The sequence below is a fragment of the Styela clava genome, chromosome 11, assembly GCF_964204865.1.
Source record: "Styela clava chromosome 11, kaStyClav1.hap1.2, whole genome shotgun sequence".
NCBI lineage: Eukaryota > Metazoa > Chordata > Ascidiacea > Stolidobranchia > Styelidae > Styela > Styela clava.
Genome location: NC_135260.1, coordinates 19,060,190 through 19,083,407, shown reverse-complemented (window position 1 = coordinate 19,083,407; position 23,218 = coordinate 19,060,190). Strand labels below are relative to the sequence as shown.

Here is a 23,218-nt window from a genome sequence, read left to right as displayed (position 1 = left end):
CCCATTCAGAGGTCATATTGGACTGCTATATTTGAAAGCTGATTTAATTTTTAGGGCAGCTACACAAGAAGTGCAATGTTTATGTAAAGACTTTTCATTAGGTGTCCAAATGCCTTTAGCTTAAGTTAAGAATGATAACATATTTGGCAAGAACTGTGTAAAGTTTTGTTACAAAAATCCCGAAACTCTAATAATAATAAAAAGTGTGCCAAGATTATAGTGTTAAAAGTATAATAATGTACAATGTACATACAACTAAAAACCAAGCAAATGAGAAAAAAGAGCTAGAAGAACCGAGACTATATATAAAAAAGACTGTTAAAGACAGTCGAAGTAACTCGGGTCCCAAGCTACCTACTATTGGGAAATATGCCCAAGTTGGACTAACATAATCTGATAGAGAATTGAAAATTGTTGGGTGATCAAGTCGACTGACTGGTAGGAGCAAATGATTCAAAATACTTTCATACCATGAACATCTGGAACAATCTTTTGTTTTATTTTCTCGTTCTTCTCCCAACTTCCTTTTACATGTAACTTTACATCAACAACAGGAAGATTTCGCAAATGATCGCAAATCTAAAAAAAAGATTAAAATGGTAAGGTAAAGTTTAGGATAGAAACAATGGCAGCGAGATAGTGGGTGTGTTGATATAGCACTTGAAAAAGACTAAATGTGTTGATATTGCATGTTACACATCCCATGGTGTAGTATTTCGGATAGACAAAATCAACGATTTCAGTCATTCCAAAGTAGCTTCTCACATATCGTCAAATAGCAGACACCTATACGTGGCCTTGTTCAAAACGAAGGGAGTGAATACGCACTGTATAAAAATATTCAAACAAGTATCATTCCAGGATATCGCTTGGATTAAAACAGGATGACAAAATATTAAGCAAAGCATATGATAAAACTAAATTAAGTAGGATGAAATTTGGAAATTTTCAATTCGAGGTTTTTATTTATACATGCTATACGTTCCCAATCATTAATATTTTTAACTTTTGCAATTTCATATATGTCATACAGAATATTTATTCCAAGACAGATCACCAAATTATATAGATTTGGACATCACTAAAACATTTGTCTACTGCCAACGATGAGAAGTGAGCATATATCAAAAAGTAACCTTTTTAGCTTGAGCTTCAGTGAAATGCTTCATCAGAACATCTTTAACGTAACTTGGATTTTCTTTGCATAATGACATTAGTTCAGGCAAGTGTCGAACTTGATCTCCTCTGAATGAGAACTGCCTGAAATATTATTATAATTTATTGGTGAATGAAAACATGAAATAGCATGAATCTTGTATATATTCTTGACTATCTGCCTATGCGCTATATCCATCCAAACACACTATTTACTTAATATCACCAAGGTACCACTAACAGAATAGATTCGGTTGACTAAGTCAAGCTAAAAATTGTGATCGGATGAATGAAACCTGTACATCCAAACATATAAGTGATTATTTGCTCAAATTAGGGTTTCCCAAACCGTGCTCTCTGCCCTCTAAGAGGTCGGGAAAAGATTCTCGTGGAACTAAGAGCAAAGGTCATCACTAGGTATCATTTGCGACAACATTAATTTAAAGTAAATTGACAGTGAATTTTTTAATTCTTAGACTGTCTTTTGCTGTCCTTTCACATTTTCCATGCTGTTAAAAGTATATAGAACTGTAAAAAACTTACTTGAAGACAAACAGATTTTTTTCCTCCACATATGGAAGAGTTAACAATGTTGAACGATTATCAAACCATATTCCTTGTGCAACCATCTGTGCCATATGCATAACACGAAGTGTTGTAATCAGCATTCCTTCATCCGCACTGATATCAATCATACCCTGTGTATGAAATGGATACAAGATAATACAATACTAATACCGATGACGAACATTCCACAAAATATTCTTTAACCTTTAACCTTTACAAAATAACATTAGCAAATTTTAATTTGACTGTATACAAGTCAATTTGATTTGTGAATTCCAGATGAAATCAGCATTGTGTCGAATTAGTATTGACATGAAATAAAATTGGATAGCAGCGTTAAAAACACTTTCAGAAACTTGGGACGCCCGAACTATAAAAAACACCAAGTATTATTTTTGAATATATGTATTGGGGTATGATATTTCCTATTTAACACTAGAGAAAGAATGAAAACCAATGGGGCAGCTCAATCATTATGATGAACCACGCGTTTGGACAAAGTCATAAACCAACCAGCAAATATGCAAATCACACTGCATTTGTAGGAATTCCAGCAATTGTCTAAGACGTAAGTAAACCATCCTTCCAGACGCTAAAACAGGTTTTTTCAACTAGACTGTCGGCCCTCTAGGAGTGATTCTCAGGGGGGCACGAACAAATCCTTTCACTATTAGCGATAACTCCAATAATTTAATATAAAATTGACTTCGATTAATTTAATCCCCTGACTGATGCTTCCATACTTTTGCTTTCATCCGAAAAAAAAACGCATAGAATAACTGATGGAAACATGCCAAATGCAAAACTAGGAACTCTATAGATGTGCAGGGAGCCACGGGTTGTAAAAAAAACCATTGCACTAAAATCTGTCATTCCAGTAAAGGGTGGTCAAATACTCGATAACGCTCAAAACAATGCAACTGTCGCTGAGCAAAACTATTTTTTCTTCAAATTCTACCTGCAATATCCTGAAAGCTTGATCGAGAACAGATTTCAAGTCAGTTGCATAATCAGATGAAGGCATCTTTATTCTAGAAAAATGTGCTTGGAACAGAAGATGTGCTTTGGTACTTGATGATCCAAATGAATCTGGACTGACTTGAAGCGGTAAATGTTCTGATAAGTTTCTGAATAAAATAAATTGTTGATCTTAAATGCGGGCTACAAATTCATAAGAAACGATTTGCTTCATCTTATTACTATGCAATAGTGGATTCGTATGTATATAATGCAAAGAGCTGTAGATGTCCATTCAAAGAAATTTAAATATTGCACACACAAAAATGTTTTTCTGCAAGGTTACAAATTGGAAATATTTTCTGATAGAAATAGAAGTTTCTATACCAAACCTAACCAAATTTCTTTAAAGAAATGATTGAATTGGATTAGATAGGAAAATAAGATTAGTTTTTAAAAAATGGTAAATATAAAAATATTGTGTTTCCAGAAATACTTGGATTGGTGATTTGTTGGAGATTTGCAGTCTATTTTATTCATACTCAAACTCATACATGAAAATATTTATAGTCAGAGTATTATTGGCTTACAAGAAGACAAAAAGGTAATTAGTTGGTCGTGACATTATGAATCTGAAACCTCTGATTATTAGACAATGATTGGGACACAAGGTTGCATTTTGAAATACCAAGTTCAGCAAAGGGGTGTGTATATTGATGATTGAGCAAAAAAATAGCGCGATAATTCTAGTAAAATAATATATGAACCCCTATTTTTTATCTTACTTATTAATAATATCTTCGTTATGTCTGACGGGAAGTTCATTGTATTCCTGACATTCAGTTAATAATTGTAATATATCAGGTATTGTTGAACCTGACTTCATTTCTTGACAAAGCATCCTGCATATAGAGAAATTTTGATGTAATAAGATACAATATTATGAAAATTCCACAATTAGAAGGGTTTACATATTTATCCAGAGGGAGATCTCAAGGGATCTCAATCATATGGTGAACCACAGCCTTTGTTTGAATACCAGTCCACATCTTGTAAGAGAATATTCAGTCAGTTGTTCATTTTAAATCAGGGGTGAGCAATTACTTTACTGAGTGGGCCAGTTACAGAAAATAAACTTTGTTACTGGGCTGGAGGCTTAAAACTCATGAAAAACTATGAATAAAAACAGTTTATTTACAAACGCTAGTCCAACAGCTAGGCTAGCATTTACATAATAATAAGAAGCATGGTGTAACAATCGAGGTCATTAGGACGTTATTTTCAATGAAAATTTATATTCATAAATACTATAGTCGTAATTTCAGCAGACACGAATGGGCAAAGGAAACACTTCGGTGGGCTAGATCTGGCTCGCTGGCCGTAATTTGCCCACTGCTGTTCTAGATGTATGGATTTGACGCAATTACGAAGGCTTCCAGAATATATGATACGAATATCACAGAAGTGATAAAAGATAGTGATTTAATAAAAAGAAAAAAAAGATTCATTTAGTCACAAATGTCCACATATTTGGAATAATAAATTTTATCTGCCATTAGATCTTACCTCACAGTGAGATGACTGAGATAATAATATGAAGCAATTCTTCCAATACTTGTAGGTTCGATTGTGACATCATCAACGTCATCAACAACAACACAACAAGAACGAAGTAATTCAGAAAGTTCTTTCTCGACAAGTCCAGTCAAAAACTCATTGATCATGTCTGTTTCTATAAATGATTATGAATATTTTGAATTTTTGTATATACAATGTGCATTCACACCTTTCGCTCAGAACGAGGCACTGTGCAAGAAGCAAGAATAATTACTAGAGTTATTAATAACTTCATTCTCATTTGTGTCACTATAGTTAAATTTTGATTGTTTTTTATTTTACTGAGGGATAATTTTCATTCCAATTATTGAAGTGAAAATTTCTATTTTTGCGGACATAGTTTCTCGCTCTTCTTGTAGTTTTTCCCTTGCATGATGAAGTTAATGGGCTGCAGAATTTTCGTGCAATGAAAATGGGCCACAAAAGAAAAAAGGTTGAGGACCAACCGCGCTAAGCTATTGCACCCATTCGGTAAAAAAACATATAATAAATACTGTGATTCTAAAATACTGAATTAGATTTCAAACATTATTCAAACAAATTTAAGTATGTATTCACATCTTAAAACTGAATAATATTCGTGATTAGTAGTCGCTAATGAACAAATTAAACTATTAAACCACCGTGAATCAGAATCTTTTAACTTGAGTAAATATATCTAATTGCATCAAATAACTACTATACACATATTTCCTTATTTTTATAAATATGGTAGTGATGTTTACCTTAATTTAACAAAACGAGAATTAACATAACAAAATGTAATACAGGGTGATAAAAAAACCTTCCACATTTTAAATTAAAATAAATTTGATGGGGAGATTTTTGCCCCACCCTGTATATTATAGATTAGTATATTACAACTATCTGTATGTGAGATGCATGTCTATGTCTGCAATGTAGCATTAAAACCATTAGTTATTTTGATGAAATATTTTTAACTGGTCACAAATTCATTAATTCTCACAAATCATTCAAATAATAACTGTATAAAGTTACACAGTTCAATTTAAAAATTTACACAGTTCAATTTAAAAATTTTCAATCATTTTATTGAATATCAAATTTTAAGGAAAAAAATAGCAATTCACATTTTCACATAATTCAACTTTTTAATGAAAGGATTAGCTTATGAACCATAAAACAACTACTGCCACAACGACTCTGACCTGCTTGTATCTTTAATTCAGTATTCTCACTGTCTGTTGATATAAGAGAGCCATGCTCAAATATGGGGGACATGAAGGACATCGATACTGGTAAGCCCTTAGCTAAGCACCACGTATTCTCAAATAATGGTTTGCAAAACAAGCATCTTTATTCTTGCCACAGCATCCTTGCGTTACACGCATAAGGATCCTCTTCCACAAAGGCATAGGGCAAGGAAAGTTAGTTAGTAGTCTTGCGTAACCCCAACTGATAGTTTCAAAGCCGTAAAAAAATTATAGCATAGAAATATAGGCTCAAGCAGAATTGAATATTTCAGAGGGCATGCTAAATTGAACAAATTTTATAATTTACCACTTTTGACATACCTATTCTCTCCAGATTATAATAAGTAGGATTCATCAATAATCTTCTGAAGAAATAAGTCCAAGTTAAATAATCCAAGGCATCTTGTTTACTCATGATTGTACCGGCAACTATTTCAGCATTGAGATGGTCAGGCAAAACCTGGGATAACAAATGAACAGTTTAGGAAAAGCAATAAAATCTTTGACACTGACAGAAAAAAGACAGAACACAAAAAATATACAAAACACATATCTATAGAAAGCAAAAGCCAACGTGTTTCTCGAAGCAGAAGCATTTGTATTACAAAATTTTAAACCAAATATTGATCAAATTTTTCTCAAGTGTGTCCCTGCCAAAAATTTTATTTATTCATTTCCCACTCATAGGTTGATCATTAATAAAATAGTGTAAAATATGAACAAATAATTTGTTGTAGGACAATAATAAATTGCTATACTTTACTTATAATTATGAAAATTTAATGAGCAACAATACAACTTACATCCAATAAACTTGATTCAACAGGAAACGGATCATACAAGAATTTTTTATAGAAATGTTTCTTCACATCATGTACAAGAACAACTGCAACTGCATTATCATCAAATTGCGGCCTTCCTGCTCGTCCCATCATTTGAAGAACATCTGAAATAGAATTATTTTGAATGATACAGAATAGATAGCTAGCTCGTGGATGGCTCTAAAATATGTGTAAAAAGTGTATGTAGTTTGACAACTTTTGAGATATAATTACCATTAAAGATACCTGACCCAAAATAGCATTCTGAAATGGGATATTTGGGTGACAGAAGCAACGTTCATTCTTACAGCAACAGAAAATTTGTTATTACGACGCTTTTGTTGCTTGGTAATCATGACGAATCAGGTGAATTTCTAGCAGGAACGATCAAAAAGAAATGAATTTTTCGTTGGTGCAAGTGTCAAGGATCCTATAACTGTTGCCAGCTAAAATTTGCCTTCGACACACTATTGCTGCATAATTGGATTGTAAACGCCCTTACCAATGACAGTACAATGAGCGAACGATGACTACATATGGGGCCTATTCTTGGAATCGACTTGGACTATAGTTAGAAATTCAGAAATTCATTTTTTGATTAATTTTAATTCGTTTTAGTCGCGAAAAAAATGATTAGAATGGGTTTGTATAAATTTCTTCAAGATTTCTCACATAAAATACAAAAAACACATCTCTGGAATATTAAAAACACTAAAAAATAGCACCAGACTATTATAATAAAAGTTTTATGCTGTTTCATATCACAAAAACCTGATCTGGGGGAATACAAAACGTAGTTGCCTGTATTAGACTGGTACATTCACCTAGCACATACAAGAATAATTTTGAATAGATAGTGGAACTTGATCAATTCTTGGTTTAATTTCAGCAAAATTAGTGAATCTGCGAGCTGAAGATATTTGTCACCTGTGATAGGAAAGTCAACATATCTTTTTGTTTTTCCATCGAAGTATTCAGTTCCTTTCACAATGACAAGATGAGCTGGAAAATTTACTCCCCACGCAACTGTTGCTGTGGCAACAAGAATCTAAAACAAAAAAATTCAGAATTTTTTCATTCAAACACAGAAGATGAAATGGAAAAACAACAAAGGTAATTTAGAATATGCTGTGTATTTCACTACAGTGCAGTTTTGAATTAAGCAAACAGAGCATTTATGCAGAAAATTTTGACACAATATGTTGTAAAATTTGATAGATATTTCCATTTTGAATAATCACAACATTTAACAAATGTTAACAATTTACTTGAATTTTTTGGTTAACAAACAACTCTTCCACCAATGTTCTGTCTTTTTCAACTAATCCAGCATGATGAAGTCCGATACCAAATGCGAGTGTTAATCTCAGATTATTGTCTTGAACATTTCTTGTTAATTCTTCCATCTAAAAATATTAGACACGAGTTTGATAATTGTAAAATGTAATGTAAAGCCACAATAGACCTAACGACATTGGCAACTGACGTTGAAGATCTCTCGTTCTTAGGCAAGCACTGCGGAACTGTAAAATTTCTGGCTCTTTAAAAATAAAGCGACATTTTAGGACTAGGGTGGAAGTATGACAGTTTGTTAAATGCATATTTTTTAATTGAAGAATTTCCTTCGCCATTTTTTTTCTTCAAATAACTTGGATATTATTCATATGTATTTGAGTATGATAGTAAAAAATTTCTATTCAATTCACAAGTCTTAACGTTATTTAAAAATGTGGGCGCTCCAGAAGTGTATGTACCAATATGGAGGTAACTAATTTTGTTCGCCTAATAGTTCAGTAATATTTTCATAGGATGGATTTACATATTTATCACAGGAGAGAGGAAAGCCGATAAGACGGCTTAATCATATGGCAAACCACGGCCTCTCGCACGGTTACCATTCTATGTTGGGTATGGAATAAGTAAGTTATTTGTTTTCGGAAGCATGGACTCGATGGCCGAGGAAGCCGTAACCGATGAGCAGTTACGTGAACCACCCTACAGTGTGTGCGGTGGCGAGCGTATTCCTAACGCTTAGATCTCACATTTTTCTACTCTACATTTTGGTTATCTAGATCTAGATAATAAATAAAAAAGACTGCAATCAATTTTCAGTGCACACTGAATTTCAAATGTCCCTCCCTACCTGCCATTCATCCATATGTAACCATTGTTTCGGGTCATCTTCAGCAGCGAGGTATGCGATCAAGTCCAAAGCAGTGAGACGAGTTTGTCGACGTGATGCAACAAATATTAAAACTGGTTTGGCTGGAGAATGAGTCCTAATGGCTACAGGAGATAAACGCAAATTATTACATTTAATCAAAGAATTGAGCAGCTCAATTTTGTTTTCAATGTGAACGTGTAAAATATTGTCTAAGTCACTTCTCCAATAAAACCTTGGAAGAACATAAAAAAAATCGAATAATAATTCCAAATCTAATAATAAGTTCCGAAACAAAAAAACAAAATTCATGGTAAAATTGCAACACTTCTAAACGGTTTTAGTTCTTACCTTGAAAACATGGTTTGTTCATAGAAGCCATTCTTGGGCAATAATGTTTCCCTGCAAATCCTTGTATATGAACTTCCATTGGTACGGGACGGACAGAAGGTCGGAAGTTGAATAAGCCAAGCTAATTAGAGAAATGAAGATGGTAATTAGTATATAATAAGAGAACAATGCTCACATATATATATGGACAGCCAAACAAAGTAGTATGAGTATATAATCTTTTACAGTAAACTACCGATACCTAAGTCTTTCAGACTTCACCTGACCACCAGATAGCAACGAAAGCGAATGCGAACACGGAACAAGATGCCCAATTTTTGATTTTGTCATGACACACAAAAAAACGAATTTCATAAAGCTCACAAAAAACTTTTGAAATGAATAAAAGTATTAGCCCTCACGCAACAACAACAATATTTAGGCACCGATACGTTTTTAATTTTTTTAAATTTAAAATTTTTTTAATTTTTTTTGGTTTAGTAGTTGAAGAGGAAGGTGATTTTTTACACCAACAACAACAAGAAGAACAAGAAAAAGAGTCTTGTCAATTACAACATGACACCAAAACGATTTACAGATACACTTCGTGTCAAAAATATGTGTAATTAACATCACCTTACATTGGAGCTATAAGAGGAAAACTATCATAATTAACATTCAACAAGTTAGAGCCAATCTGGTTGAAAGAAATATATTATCAGATAATTCTAGTTTTTTTTTTAGAAAGCTTGAAGATATGGACTGGCAAGTCACACTTGTCATTAGACCTCAATATAACCTCATTACATAGCTATACAATTTACCCAAGATTTGAGAGACATTTTAGGGTTCATTAGGAAATACAACTTGAAAAAAAAGTGTCAAAATAGTGTGCATAATATCTCATTCACTGGGATAATTTATTCAGGATTTTAATGCAGGTTGAATTTTGTTTAGACCTGGGTAATGTCACCCAATCCATGTGGCGAATTGTAAAACATAGATCCCCAATTATGTAACAAAAATCAAAATCATCACATTTTTTTTTACCTGTTTGATTCCCAACCAATCAGCTAAATCTCTTGCATTAGCCAATGCAGTAGATAAACCGACAATTCTAACAAGTCTATCAGTATGAGATGATATGAAGTTAGTTCGCGACACGATCACTTCCAAAACTGGCCCTCGATCCTCACCTGAGAAAATGGACATATTTTTAAGAATCTTCATAAAACGGTTGGCTTGGAGGTTGGCGCAATGCGATGATCAGAGGGTGGCACATCGTATTAGGCATTAAAAACACACTTTCCATCTAATTACTCCGAGAAGATTTGAATCTTTTGAAGGATAATTATATATGTGCGAGAGGATTGATTGACTCCTCGCTGCCGTATGGTATTTCATGAAACGCTGGTTGGTTACGGCTTCCTCCGCCATCAAGTCTATGCATCCAAAACAAATACCTGGTAAACAGTTTTCAAATCTGACATGGAATGGTAACCGGACGAGCGGTCGTAGTTCGCCATGTGATTAAAATGTCTTTTTTTGCCCTGGGATAAATATGAAATCCCTAAATTTTTACTTTTATACAGCTGGTTGCCCAATCGAAGTTGTTAACTGTGAAAACACATAATAAACCTCAAGTTATATCTGTCAAATACTAACCCAGTAAGTGAATCTCATCAATGATGATGAGAGAAACACTTTTGACATAGTTTCTGGTTTGCCAACTACGTGAGATACCATCCCACTTCTCTGGCGTTGTCACAATTATATCAGCTCGTGCCACAGCACGCATGTCAGGTGCCACATCGCCAGTCAACTCAACAATTCTGAAAATAAATACATAAGGACCTGTAACAAATGGTTAGTTTGTTCAGGGCTGGATAAAACCGAATATTTCGCTATTTCGAATACATTCACGAAAACTAATAAATATGGAATATCGAATACATTCTAAATTGGGGGCAAGTTCCTGTGGAAAATTAAATAAATCATGTTGATCACATCTTGAACGACCTGAATATAAAGGTCATTGTTTTTTCTGTGTTATCAGTTGAGATATCGTACATTTTGATCGGTTTGTCTGGCAGCGCAAAATATCTACCGGTAATTTTCAAATAAATTAAAAAAATTTCTATATCGAATATAATGAAATTCGAATGTATTTGAATTTTAAATTTGTTTTGGACATCACTGGTTTGTATATCTGGATATTGTAAATCTGAGATTGAAAAATCAGAAACAGGCGATTTTATGCTATAAATATTGGGCACGAGGTTGACCTATGAATAATAGTTTTGATATATTGTGTTATTGTTTTTGCTGAAAAAAAATAGCTTATTTTCTTTAATAACTGAACCAAAAGTTTTAAAATTTTCAGTAGTCATGTCTCCCATAATACTAATATAATTTATAATATTTAAAATTCAAATTTATGTATTAGAAAATAATAACTAATAAATATCATAATGAAATTATAGTTTTTCATGGCTCGCTAGAGCGCATGTCATTATTAGCCCAGAAAAGCAGCTTTTTTTTAAAAAAAAATTGATTTTCCGAAGATTTCTGTTGTGTAGGACACTTTGCATGAGAGTCATGTTCTAAAATATAAATATGTTCCAAATGATCTGGGTTTCGTTTTTGGGTCCCCCTGCATAACAGTATATAATTCAATATATAACGTAGAACTTACGTTTTCCCTAATCTGTCACCAAATCTCAGTTTCCAGTCCGAGATTCTTTCTCTGACAAGTGCTTTCATTGGAGCAATATAAACTGCTTTTGATTTAGGTTGTGTGTTGAACATTCTCAATATTGCTAATTCAGCAGCAACAGTTTTACCAGATCCAGTCGGAGCTCCTAAAAAAGAAAATTACAAAAATAATTTACAAGAATGCCCATGTTCAAAACTAGTTAATAACAGAGCTATCAACCAGTTTTGACCAATAATAATGTTCCCCTTTAAATTTCCTGTTTAAATACTTCCATTAACATACTCATGCCTCGAGTATTTTTCTCTTGCGATCCTCGAGATCATTTTAGTCTGTTTTACTTCTTGTTGCATTGAGTCTAATTTCTTGTTTTTGTTCAATAATGTGGCATGTATATAGAGATGAATGTGGAAACTACAATTTATATGAAACTATGTCCTATACCTATATCTTCATACAATTAAGAAATACAAAAACCTAAATTCGAACCAAATAGTTAGACAGAAATTACAAAACTTGCTGTTATTATGATTGATATTATGAGATGGTACAAACCCAATAGTATCATTCAATAATGAAATTGATTAATAACATGGCACTGTGGATTAGCTAAATCCTATTATATGGGTATGAACATCCATAACTACAGCACATAATAAAGTTTGGTAAAATAAATGAGATCAAGCAAATAAAGATATAATTTTATTTTTGTTCTACTCACATAACCTACCTATGAGGGCATTGCAGTCATTGTGATACAAACAATGAAATATTTGAGTTTGGATTGGATTGAAATGGGTGAATTTATACAAACAACGATATTCTTCCTTTAGAGCAGCAGTAGGAAGAGGTTCTAAGTCAAGCAGTTCTGTGAAAGAAACAATAATATATTGGGAGTTAGAACATTATTTTTATTAGATATTTGAATGAGAGCAACCAGAATATTTATTGTCATCTTTTGAAAAACTATTCAGATAACTAAACAAGTACTATACCAAGATTTATTTATATTTGGAATGGTAGATTCAGCTGTTAATACAAAGTATAAGGTTCTATTCTGGAAGAGAAAGAAAGTTAAAGTAAATTACTAGATCAAAATATGAAATGAGAAGACAAATACAATTCAAGTTTGTAAGCTGGAAACATTTATTATTCCTATTGTTGTTTTATGATATATAGAAACAATTTCTTCTTCCACTGAGCGATGTAAGCTAAGACATTTTCAGTATCAGTGTTCACCCTCCATGTCTATAAACATGAGCATTGCTCTCCTGTTTTTATCCATATATCACCTGTATGGGGTGGATGTCTATCTGGTAATATCAAATGTTGAAATGATATTGGACAAATTGCAGAAGCTCCCAACCATCTATCTGATTCTGCATGAACCATATATTGAGATGGAACTGGTTCAACTATTGGAATAGTAAAGACAAGTTGTTGTTCTTCAGCATTCTCAACCTGTTGCAGATTATATAGATTGCCATAAGGTACATACAGCAAAATAAGTCAAGACCATGTTCGGGAAGTTTGCTCCACAAAAGCCATGAGTACGCTTATTTTAAGTAAAATGCAGGCGAAACTACCAAGATAACATAAGCTTTAAAAATTTCTTTATTTTCACAAATGTTTGAAATTTGAGTGTGAGTGGTAATTACCGTAATGGGAATGCAGATGAAAATTTAAAAATGAAGATATTTGAAAAAATTTAGAAAACATGAATATCATGAACTCGAATATGTAAATAATCGAAGCCAACATCACTATTTTATGGAATTTGCTACTAATGAGTCAAATCTTTATAACGAATTAATTTAGAATATTCAAAAATAAACGAAAGAGTCTCATAGTAAGTATTGATATATGATCATGTCATGTTATTACTATAAATCATGTGAGTAAGTAATGTTACAGTACCAACCATATCATGATGGTTTAAGTACTAGAACAGTGGTTCTCAAACGGTGGGGCATGTGTACAATTTTTTGAGAGGGCGTGAAGCTAATTAAAAATAAATTATTTTTTAGATTCGATCTTGCCCGCCTTATTTTGGATATTTACGTTCCATCCACGTATTTTCAACGTGTATTTTGAATAAAACATACCTTCGCCTTCCTATCTGTTCTTAGTAGTTTATTGTTTGTAGCTAGTTATTTTTGAGGTGGGGCACTTGAATTGACAAATTTTAAAAAGGGGCACGGCTTAAAAAGTTGGAGAGCCACTGTCCACTGTACCAGAACAAGTTGATTTAAATACTAGTACAAGTCATTTGTTCTACATGAAAAAATCTTTCAAGAACACTTTGATGTATGACGGTATAAACATAACCATATGAATAAAACAATAACTAACAGAAAATAGTATTTAGGAAATTTCAATAATAAAGATAAAATAATCTTCAATCTGAAATGAATCAAATGACTTACATGCTTCATATGTAAAATAAAATATTCACTGTGATACATCATGTTGGTCTCAGGATCTTCAACCCAAATCCACCAAGGTTCTCCTGTTGTTCCATGAACCTGCAATTAATAATAATTAACTTCAAAAAATGATACAAGCGTATATAGTTATGGTTGAAAGTGAACACAATAGGGTAATAGTCAAAACTGTCTAAAGCTTAAAGAAACAAAAGGCAGTGTATAACCTTTGAGATATATCTTGTTGATATAGCTTCTGGCACCTATCCATTGTAATTTCCATTCACCACACTATATCTACCGGTAATTGGCAAGTAGCGCTTATAAAAAATTTTTCTCCTCTCCCTCAGGACATTGAATAATAAAATCCATCTCATTTTCTAGATTCAAGACATCAGTGTTGAGACAGAGGACAACAGGGAGTCAAGATCAGCTAAAGATGCCTTGTTGCTTTGGCGACATATGAATCCAAAATCAGAAAGTCAAAAGAATATTGCCGTCAACATTAAAACTTCACAAAGGTTCCAATGCAAAGCACAGTCTGCCATTTTATTAGAGATATAGAATACGAAAAGGCAAATCATTGCCTAAATAGGTATATAATTATAATATATGATTTATCTTGTAGCAGCAAAAAGCAAAGAAATAAATACAATTTTGCAGCAGTTTGAGAAGTATACATAAGTCAGCTTTATTCACACTACAGCTTTCTTGCATTATATTTATATACATACGTATTCACGAAATCATGGAAAAGGGTAAGTGGATAGTTTCACATAACCCATAACCGATAGTTAATTTGAATTTTGAAATTTACTTTTCTATGCCATTTGAACCTAGGAATGATGGTAAGACGAATTCTGAGAACAGATCTTGTGATTGGTTGAATTGTTGTCTCAAGTTCAATCGCTGGAAATTCTTTAACACACATTTTAACAGTTGTGCCAATACGAGGATGACGAAGCATGTGACCTGAAATTAAAAACATTATTTCATGATAATACTCAAAAACGACTATTCTTGAATGAGATCGAATCTGAGAGGGTCAAACTAGAAAAATTTACTGTCCTGTCATGAACGACAGTGGTTCAGACATTAAGTGTTACACTCCCAAGGATCTTGGAAATTAAAAAAACACTTTTGGGTTATTCTATGACACAATGGCATAATCGCAAAAATACCAAAATCACCTCATTGAATTAGAAATATTTTAATGCATAAGATAAAAAAATAATTTTAAGGTTATTTAAATATTCAATTTAATTTGGACATCCCAAACTCAAGTATCACAGTAAATTAAAAATTAAACACACTGAAATCACAATATTTTATACATCATACATTTCATCATACTTTCCCATAAAAAATATTAAAATTGCAAAACATATTTCCAATACACTAATCTGATTGTTTCATCAATTCGTTCAAATATATCATACCAATATCATTGGCATTCATGTCTTGCATTTTATCAATTGTGAGTCGTTGTTCTTTGATTTTCCTCAACGTTTCAAATTTTAGAATCGGAAACTGTTGAAGTGGAGATTCATCGGGCCACATTCTACGATCAACACATTTGCACAAATCAAGAAGCTTCTTCGTAAGAACTGGTTCTCCTTGCTTTACAGCAATGTCAAATAAACCTCTCACGATTCGACCAGCATTCTGAATATGAAAACAAAAATATGAAGACTTTGGTCGAAGCTTTTTTACCTATAACTTGTAGTTGTTTTAGAGCGTTCAACCAAATAAAAGCCTCCTTTTGCCCTGTGTCTATTAACATCTTCAGAATGCTTGAGGTGGTGCCACGTTGGTCACATTAGGTAGCGCTATTTCAATTTCATCACAGAGTAATTATAATACCAGGAACACAAAAATTTTTTTTTTTTAAATTTCAAAATGTGGCTAGACAGCCGACAAATCATGCCATGCCAGTCATCATACATTGATTACTTTTAGTAGGTTATAACTGCGTGAATATGTGCAAGAAAATAGTTGGACTTGGAACTGTGGTATCATGTTCATATAACCACTAGTCATGGCCAGTTATTGCTTGCCGCACCATCCATCTATGCATGCATCAGTGGGTAGATATACCACACCTGACCAGACAGAATGCACTCTTATATGCTCTTCTCCTCTGTTATGACAACGATATAAAAAGCTTTCTACAGTATATTTTGCATTTATTTACAATCTCAAAGCACCCTACGAAAATACCACAAACCTGAGCAATATACATTAAATCAGATGTAAGAGAAAAACTTCTGACAGATCCACGAGATATATACGTTTGCAGAAGAATATTGACTTTACCATAAGTATTCTCAGAACCACCACCAGGTGGTATCAAACACATAGTGTCGATCAAATCATCAAGTTCTTCCAATTCATCATCTCGAAGCTGAAATTAGTCCAAAATAAAAATAAATAAGCAAATTAAAGGGAGTGCACGTTACTCTCTTCAATCCAATCAGTCTCTAAACGGCCACTGTTACTTTCTGGTTCGACTTTGTTACACCGTGATTGAGGTGATGGTTAAAACTTATTTCTTCAATCTGCGATGCCGATGTCCAATTCTCTAACCACTAGACCAGCTATTCCGAACAGGGGGCGCGAGGCCACATAGCCAGATAATGTATCTAAAGCACATGATTCATCAAATATCCTATATAATATATTATCCCTCGATGAGGTGATAAGCATAGGATTTGAATCACATGGCACAAATACACAAATCGAGCAAGCGACCAAACAAAAACAATAAAGATAATTAGTATAGTATATTACCTTGATTTGTTCAAATTCACTGCATTTAGAAATCATTACGAATATGTTGGAGATTGACATTGTTGGATTGATCATTTCATTGAACAGTTCGATTGTGTGATGATTGATATAATAATGAGAAGCAGTTCTTCCCATATCAGTAGAATTGAAATAACCTAAAATGTAAATAACATGTTGTGTAAATTTTGCTTGCATTGCTCTGAATCCACAAAAAGCAGTTCCATTCAATCTACGGATAAACTTTACCTGTTCTCTCAGTAAATCTTGTCATTTTAGCTTTTGCAAGATTTTTTCCTGCATTGACAATCAGTTCAGATCTCCATCTTTCAAGTAATGGATCTTGCTGTTATGAAGTATAAAAAAAAATAATTGAGGTAATATATGAAAAACTTAACAGCATATTTTACAAAGCCCATAGTATTACTTTGATAATACAGCCCACAAGTTTATTCTATGCAATAATGTTCAAGATAACGACACAGGTCAGGCACCAAGGTAAAAGAGAAACAGCAAATCAAAATCACAGCTGTGAGAAATAACTAAGAACCATACAGCAATAGTAAATTGTTAACGAGACTAGTACTTTGTGGATGTCAGCGAAAAGGGTTGACTTGGTCTGTAAATACAAGGCGGGAAAGTATTGCCGGCTTTGGGCCACTGCAACCAATACAACCGCATTGGGCATGGCACTTTTGTTGGTCCTGATTCTATGTGATGTTTTTCCCAACTATTTTATTGCACTCATTATATGTTTCATATGGCATCTGGTGGAAGCTTTTTGCGTCTCAGACTAATCAAAATAATTCAAGATTGCCAATTCGTGAAGTTAGATTTGACTTTGCTGCGCACAGTGTTTGCAAGATAACGTTTCTTTAAACCTGAGTTTGTAAAACATAAAAAAGTATTCGTTTTTTATTACAAAATCCCATTTTATTTCAGTCATTATATATATACACAAACTTGGCCCCACAATAGCTAGGGCTGTAACCCCGAGAACTAGAATACCACAATTCTGAAAGAAACTCTTGAATCTATGAATCCTAGCAATGAAATCTATTTAAAATGAAATATAGTCAATAACAGATAAGAACAATACATACAGCAAGTCTGTCATATGAAATTCCATAAACCAAAGGATTTTTTCTCATTCTGGTGTATAAATAAGTATAAGACAACCATTTCACACCATCTTCCACAGAATTGACCGTTCCAAGACAGATCTACAAAATAATTAAAACAAGTATTTAATTAGGTAAAATTAGTGATCAATTATTTAAATAATTCAATTAATTAGATAAGCAAATTATTTTTGAGGAAATCATCGAAAACCTCATGTGATAAAATAGAATATACAATAAAACAAAGTTATATATAAAACCAGACAGCAGACGTAATCCAAAACTACTGCAAAGCATACTTTACCTCAGCATTCAAGTTGTCTGTTATTTTTGCTACAAATTGACTTTCAATTGGATTTTGTCTTGTTAGTAATGCAAGGTAATGAGATAGTTTAGTATATGAGGTGATGATTGTTCCTTCTCCTGATGTATCAAACTGTGGTCGACCTGCTCGTCCAAATATCTAGAAGAAGTAAGAATTCAATAAATAAGTTGAGAGCAATTATATTTTAGTGCAGGGGTGAGCAACCATTAATACAGAAGGGCCAGATACAAATACCTGATTGAAACTGTCGGCTGCACTTTTATTTAATTGACATAGGTTTGCTGGTAGTAAAAATTTTGGTTTTTGATCTTATGACATGCATGGTTCGCTTTGCACAAGCTCTTACAGGGCGAAGGCATTGGAATGATTCGCACATACTAGATTAAACTAAATTAAAAGCTTGTTTCAAGGGCACACCATTATAAATTGGCACATATCCGCGAGCCACACAATTTTTTCTTGTGGGCCGCATTTGGCCCATACCCCTGATTTAGTAAATATAGATACAATGCTCATTCATTCCTTTCACTCTGAAAAACGCCCTGCAAATTGGGCCACTGATATGTAACAATCAACTGTTTTTGGACCTTTATCTTTCGGGTTCGGCATTGTTTACCCAATTTATCACAACATGAGTGAGTTAGTGGGCATAAGATTCGAAACCGAGTAAAACCTGCAATACTAAGACAGTTAAGTCTGATGCCTCAACCGTTAGGTCCCAAAATCAAAAAAGTTCAAGTTGATCTTGGCAGCAAACTGTTCAGAGGCTGTGAATTTCAGATTAAATTTGAGCTTTCAATATATTATTTTACTTATTTCAATTGACATAACATAGTTGGGTCAAATTATTCATATGGTAAAAAAACAAAAAATATAACACTACACACCTGCATAACATCAAGAATTCCCAAATCCACAAAAGTACCTTGCTTTGCATCGTAGATCTCTGTACCTTTGATTACGACAGCATGTGCAGGAAGATTGACTCCCCAAGCAAGTGTGGCTGTACAGCATAATACCTTGATAAAACCCTGTCATAAAAAATGGAATTCAAGAAGATGTCTGAACAATACTTTTCTCTATATCAGTGGTTCTTTTTAGGCCACGCCCCTTTTTAGAAGTTGCCAAGTCTCGTGCCCCACCTCAAAAATAACTGCTATAATATAATATCAATATAACAATATACAAATAACAGATAGTTAGGCAAAAGTATGTTTTATTCAAAAAAACACGTCAAAAAATAAGGCAGGCAAGATCAAATCTAACAAATATTTTTATTTTTAATTAGCTCCATGCCTCCTCCAAAAATTGTCCACACCCCACCATTCGAGGATCACTTCTCTATATTAATACAATCCTATATAAATTTTTCTCAACTTGGCGACATATTGTGTACTGTAGTGGTTTCCAACTGGGGAACTCACAGGTGTTCACAGAAATTGTAGTGCAGCCTTACATGCACAAGATGGAAACGAATGAAAAAATGAAACTACTCTTCATTGTGGTCCAGCTCGCATATGATGAAAACAACTCAAGACTAAGGGGGAAGGAACATAATATCTGTCCATTTGAAAAAATTGTGTTTATCTCAAAATAGTATTCAAGTTGTTAATTGATAGTACAATGGGAGGTTTGTTCTGCTTGCAAGTATTTCAACTGTGACAAATGTTTCAAAAAAAGTGAAATTTTATGTCATTGTCCAAATTTTTTCTTCGTCTCCCGAAGCAGTGCAGTTTTATCAGGTTCTAAAAGATTTGTGCATAACAGTATTGCTAGGATTTGCTTAGAGCAGGGGTCTAAAACTTGCGGCTCGCAGGACGTTAGTTTGTGGCCCCCGCCTTGGTATAAAAGCTTAGTGTTAGTGCGGCCCGCAAGTCACTCAGCTCAATTAGCATTTATTAATCATGATTAATACATTTATTATAAGATATGTACACGTAGGGCCAAACAAAATATTTTATCATCTATTTCTGAAAGGAATATGCGGTACCGTAACCTACCAGTACCGTACCTGTAGGCCTGATATTCGAACGTGGAACCGCCTGAAATAAGTTAATTAAAACAGTGTTCCATGATTTTTGATGTCACAATCACTAACGCTTAGATTTATATTAATACATTGTAACAATGTTTTCCATGTGATGAAACATCACTGTCCATCGGCTAAATGCTTGGTTGAAACATCAGCGCAACAGCACAGACAATTGCTAGAAAAGTGGGAAATGCAATATTTCTTTGTTGAGCATACTGGCACCCCGACATGTCTCATCTGCATAGAGAAAGTTGCAGTGAACAAGGAATACAATTTAAAACGTCATTAAATGACAAGACGTGAGGAGTATACGATATATCAGGGAGCCAAACGAGTTGCTGAGCTTTTATTGTGTAAAACCTGATGCGGCCCGGACTCACCTAGACTCTGCCCCAGCGGCCCTTGAGTAAATTGAGTTTGAGACCCCTGGTTTAGAGGAATCAATCTATAACTTGCAGGCAAATCATAACACTGAAAAGTTGGGAAGCAACGGTATAGTGTTTATCGTACTACTGTAAATGTTTCGGCATTACATGGGGTGATCGAACACGTACTACATCTTTTATCAATACCTTCCCATTATGGAGTCGAAATAAACTTATACTTATAATTATACAAGTTAGAAATCTTAATATACTATATTCATCCATTGTAAGTTGCGATGAATTAGGTAGGCTAAATTCAACTAGATAAATAAGACCTTCCAAAAACAGTATTTCCATACTTATAAGAGATAGCAAGTTTATATCATTCAGCAAAAAATTCTGAAATCCTCAATTCATATTTTTCAATTGGAATGAAAAGATAATACTAATCACTAACTTGACTAAAATTTCTTTCCACCAAATTTCTGTCGGGTCTCAACATTCCTGCATGATGAATTCCAAATCCAGATGCAAATAATTCACGAAGTTCACGATTTCTTGAATTAGACATCTAAAAAGCGCAACAATTTTAAGTGTGACATGATATAATGTATCGAAATTGCGCTGTTGGACGCTTATACCTAACCATAGGCCAAGCCAGGAGACACAGAACAAAAAATGGGCACCAACGCAAGTACGATACATCATTTGTAAATTTGATAACACTGTAAATTAGGAAAATTTAAAGGTTTTGGCTTATAAGTTCTATTTCTAGGAACTCAGATCTGATAAAAATCGTCATTTTCAGTAAATTTGGAGCGAATTCGGGATTCAGGAAAATGAAATTCAGCTTATGTTATCATTATATTGCACAACAATCAGGTACGTCTGAAATAGAAATAAATATCTCGTAATCAATTTAAAATATTTCAGGATCCATTTCAATTTTTTTTCGCCTAGTCTAGTTCTATAGTAGAATTTTAAGAATGACAGGAGAAATAGGAGTCAATATCCAAACATAAATATTCTAATATAAACCTGTTTTTCCGCTTGCCCAAATCCCGACATTTGTCTACAATCAAACAATCCTGTCTCTCCATTGTTTCTTGCTATTTCCAATAAAGCCTGAGCAGTTTTAACTGTAGCATTTCGAGCATGGACAAAAACCAAAACCTAAAAATAAAAAGTTTAGAATGCTACTAAACTATGGCATAGTATCTCTAGTTAGTAATACATCGATAAGAATGACACAGAATTAACAACATAGAAAAAATGAATGAATGGCACATATTACAAATCTAGTAAAAGGGAAAAACTTTAATCCCTGACATGGGCATCCCACGGGCTGTATTTCGGCACGTCAGATAGTTCAATCTGGCCTGCCTGATGATGCCACAAACAAACTAAAAACAAATGATGTTTTACCTAAAAATAGCTCAAGGAATTTGTTGAAATTGCTAATAAATTTAGTTTGGGCACGAGGCTTTTTGTTTTCCACTTTTGCTTTTGTGATACTGTAAATATTCTTCACGAAATGAACTTTTTACATCACACTCAAATGGCCCACCAGTCTAGGTGGGCAAAATTTGTGGCCCCTGATCCAAAAACCTTGACCACCCCTGTTTTATCCTGTTACTGGAAGTTAATATTAAAGTTTAAAATAGCATAAAAATTTTCAATGTTTTTAAGCACTTTATATTGCGCATTCTGGGTCACTATTGAAATATGGAAATTTTCACGGTTATCAAGAACTGGTCAATAGCGTCACAAGATGGAGGATAAAAGGAAGCTAATATGATTTAAAGCAAATAAATATCAAAATAGTTTAGTCAATATGAACAATTCGATTAATTTAGTTCTTGCGGTTGAATTGAGGCTGCAAACAGGAAATTTGCATAGGTTATTAAGCTGAAACAATGATGTATCAACTAATCACGAATATAGTAATATGATCAAACAGAAATTCCATTGTGTCGTCATTTTAAACGACTTCCTTTACGTAACTATGTCAAAATAAAATATGCAAATATTCCACAAAACCTGATGTCCTCTTTCTACATTTCTTGCAGCCTTTTCATAACAAATATTATTCATATCTTGTGCTTGTTGCATTCGATTCATTGTTTTTACGCCGATGAAAGTTTGTTCCAATGGTACTGGTCTAAATCTTCCATCAAAGTAAAATAGACCTTTGTGTCTGAAAAAAAGAAGTCCTAAATTTGAATGTGAAAATTTTCTACCATAATGTCGGGTAAATTCTCACCTTGGAAAGGTATAAACGAATTGAGCAAAATACTTGATTTGAAAAATGTTTAAAATTCCAGAGTACATACAAGGTTTGAATAATGGGAGAAAGCACTGGGAGAGTGGGAGAGATACTGAGGTTGAAAAGTCAAAATCTAATAAAATGTACCCAATTTTCGGTACTTCTATAGTGTGTGTACCGGGTTGGGGATAGGCCATAATTTTATTCCGATTTTCTTTATTTTAGTTCTATTACAAGTTCGGGACTGTCTGTATTAGCCAAGCAAATATACCCTCTGGCTCTGATCATAGATTTCAGTCCTTTTACACAACTTGATGTAAAGTAGGCGAACAAAATGAGGCCATATTGGTACACACACTTCAAT

General features: G+C 33.5%; 1 protein-coding gene across 1 annotated transcript in view; it reads right to left on the bottom strand.

Moving 5' to 3' along the window:
- Positions 1-23,218, bottom strand: part of LOC120346919 (activating signal cointegrator 1 complex subunit 3-like) — a 57,956-nt gene that overhangs the window by 4,075 nt on the left and 30,663 nt on the right. The window contains exons 16-44 of the mRNA XM_039416711.2: positions 22,629-22,785; positions 21,627-21,761; positions 21,046-21,159; positions 19,079-19,222; positions 18,171-18,329; positions 17,849-17,968; positions 16,995-17,091; positions 16,749-16,903; positions 16,186-16,362; positions 15,398-15,623; positions 14,776-14,930; positions 13,962-14,060; positions 12,828-12,996; positions 12,266-12,403; positions 11,518-11,683; positions 10,488-10,654; positions 9,873-10,018; positions 8,844-8,964; positions 8,475-8,617; positions 7,600-7,737; positions 7,259-7,379; positions 6,314-6,456; positions 5,832-5,970; positions 4,246-4,411; positions 3,465-3,581; positions 2,681-2,849; positions 1,699-1,853; positions 1,137-1,260; positions 471-579 (exon numbers count right to left, since the gene is read on the bottom strand). Of these exons, the coding sequence (XP_039272645.2) occupies positions 471-579; positions 1,137-1,260; positions 1,699-1,853; positions 2,681-2,849; positions 3,465-3,581; positions 4,246-4,411; positions 5,832-5,970; positions 6,314-6,456; positions 7,259-7,379; positions 7,600-7,737; positions 8,475-8,617; positions 8,844-8,964; positions 9,873-10,018; positions 10,488-10,654; positions 11,518-11,683; positions 12,266-12,403; positions 12,828-12,996; positions 13,962-14,060; positions 14,776-14,930; positions 15,398-15,623; positions 16,186-16,362; positions 16,749-16,903; positions 16,995-17,091; positions 17,849-17,968; positions 18,171-18,329; positions 19,079-19,222; positions 21,046-21,159; positions 21,627-21,761; positions 22,629-22,785 (4,169 nt within the window). The remainder of the gene's footprint in view (positions 1-470; positions 580-1,136; positions 1,261-1,698; positions 1,854-2,680; positions 2,850-3,464; positions 3,582-4,245; positions 4,412-5,831; positions 5,971-6,313; positions 6,457-7,258; positions 7,380-7,599; positions 7,738-8,474; positions 8,618-8,843; positions 8,965-9,872; positions 10,019-10,487; positions 10,655-11,517; positions 11,684-12,265; positions 12,404-12,827; positions 12,997-13,961; positions 14,061-14,775; positions 14,931-15,397; positions 15,624-16,185; positions 16,363-16,748; positions 16,904-16,994; positions 17,092-17,848; positions 17,969-18,170; positions 18,330-19,078; positions 19,223-21,045; positions 21,160-21,626; positions 21,762-22,628; positions 22,786-23,218) is intronic.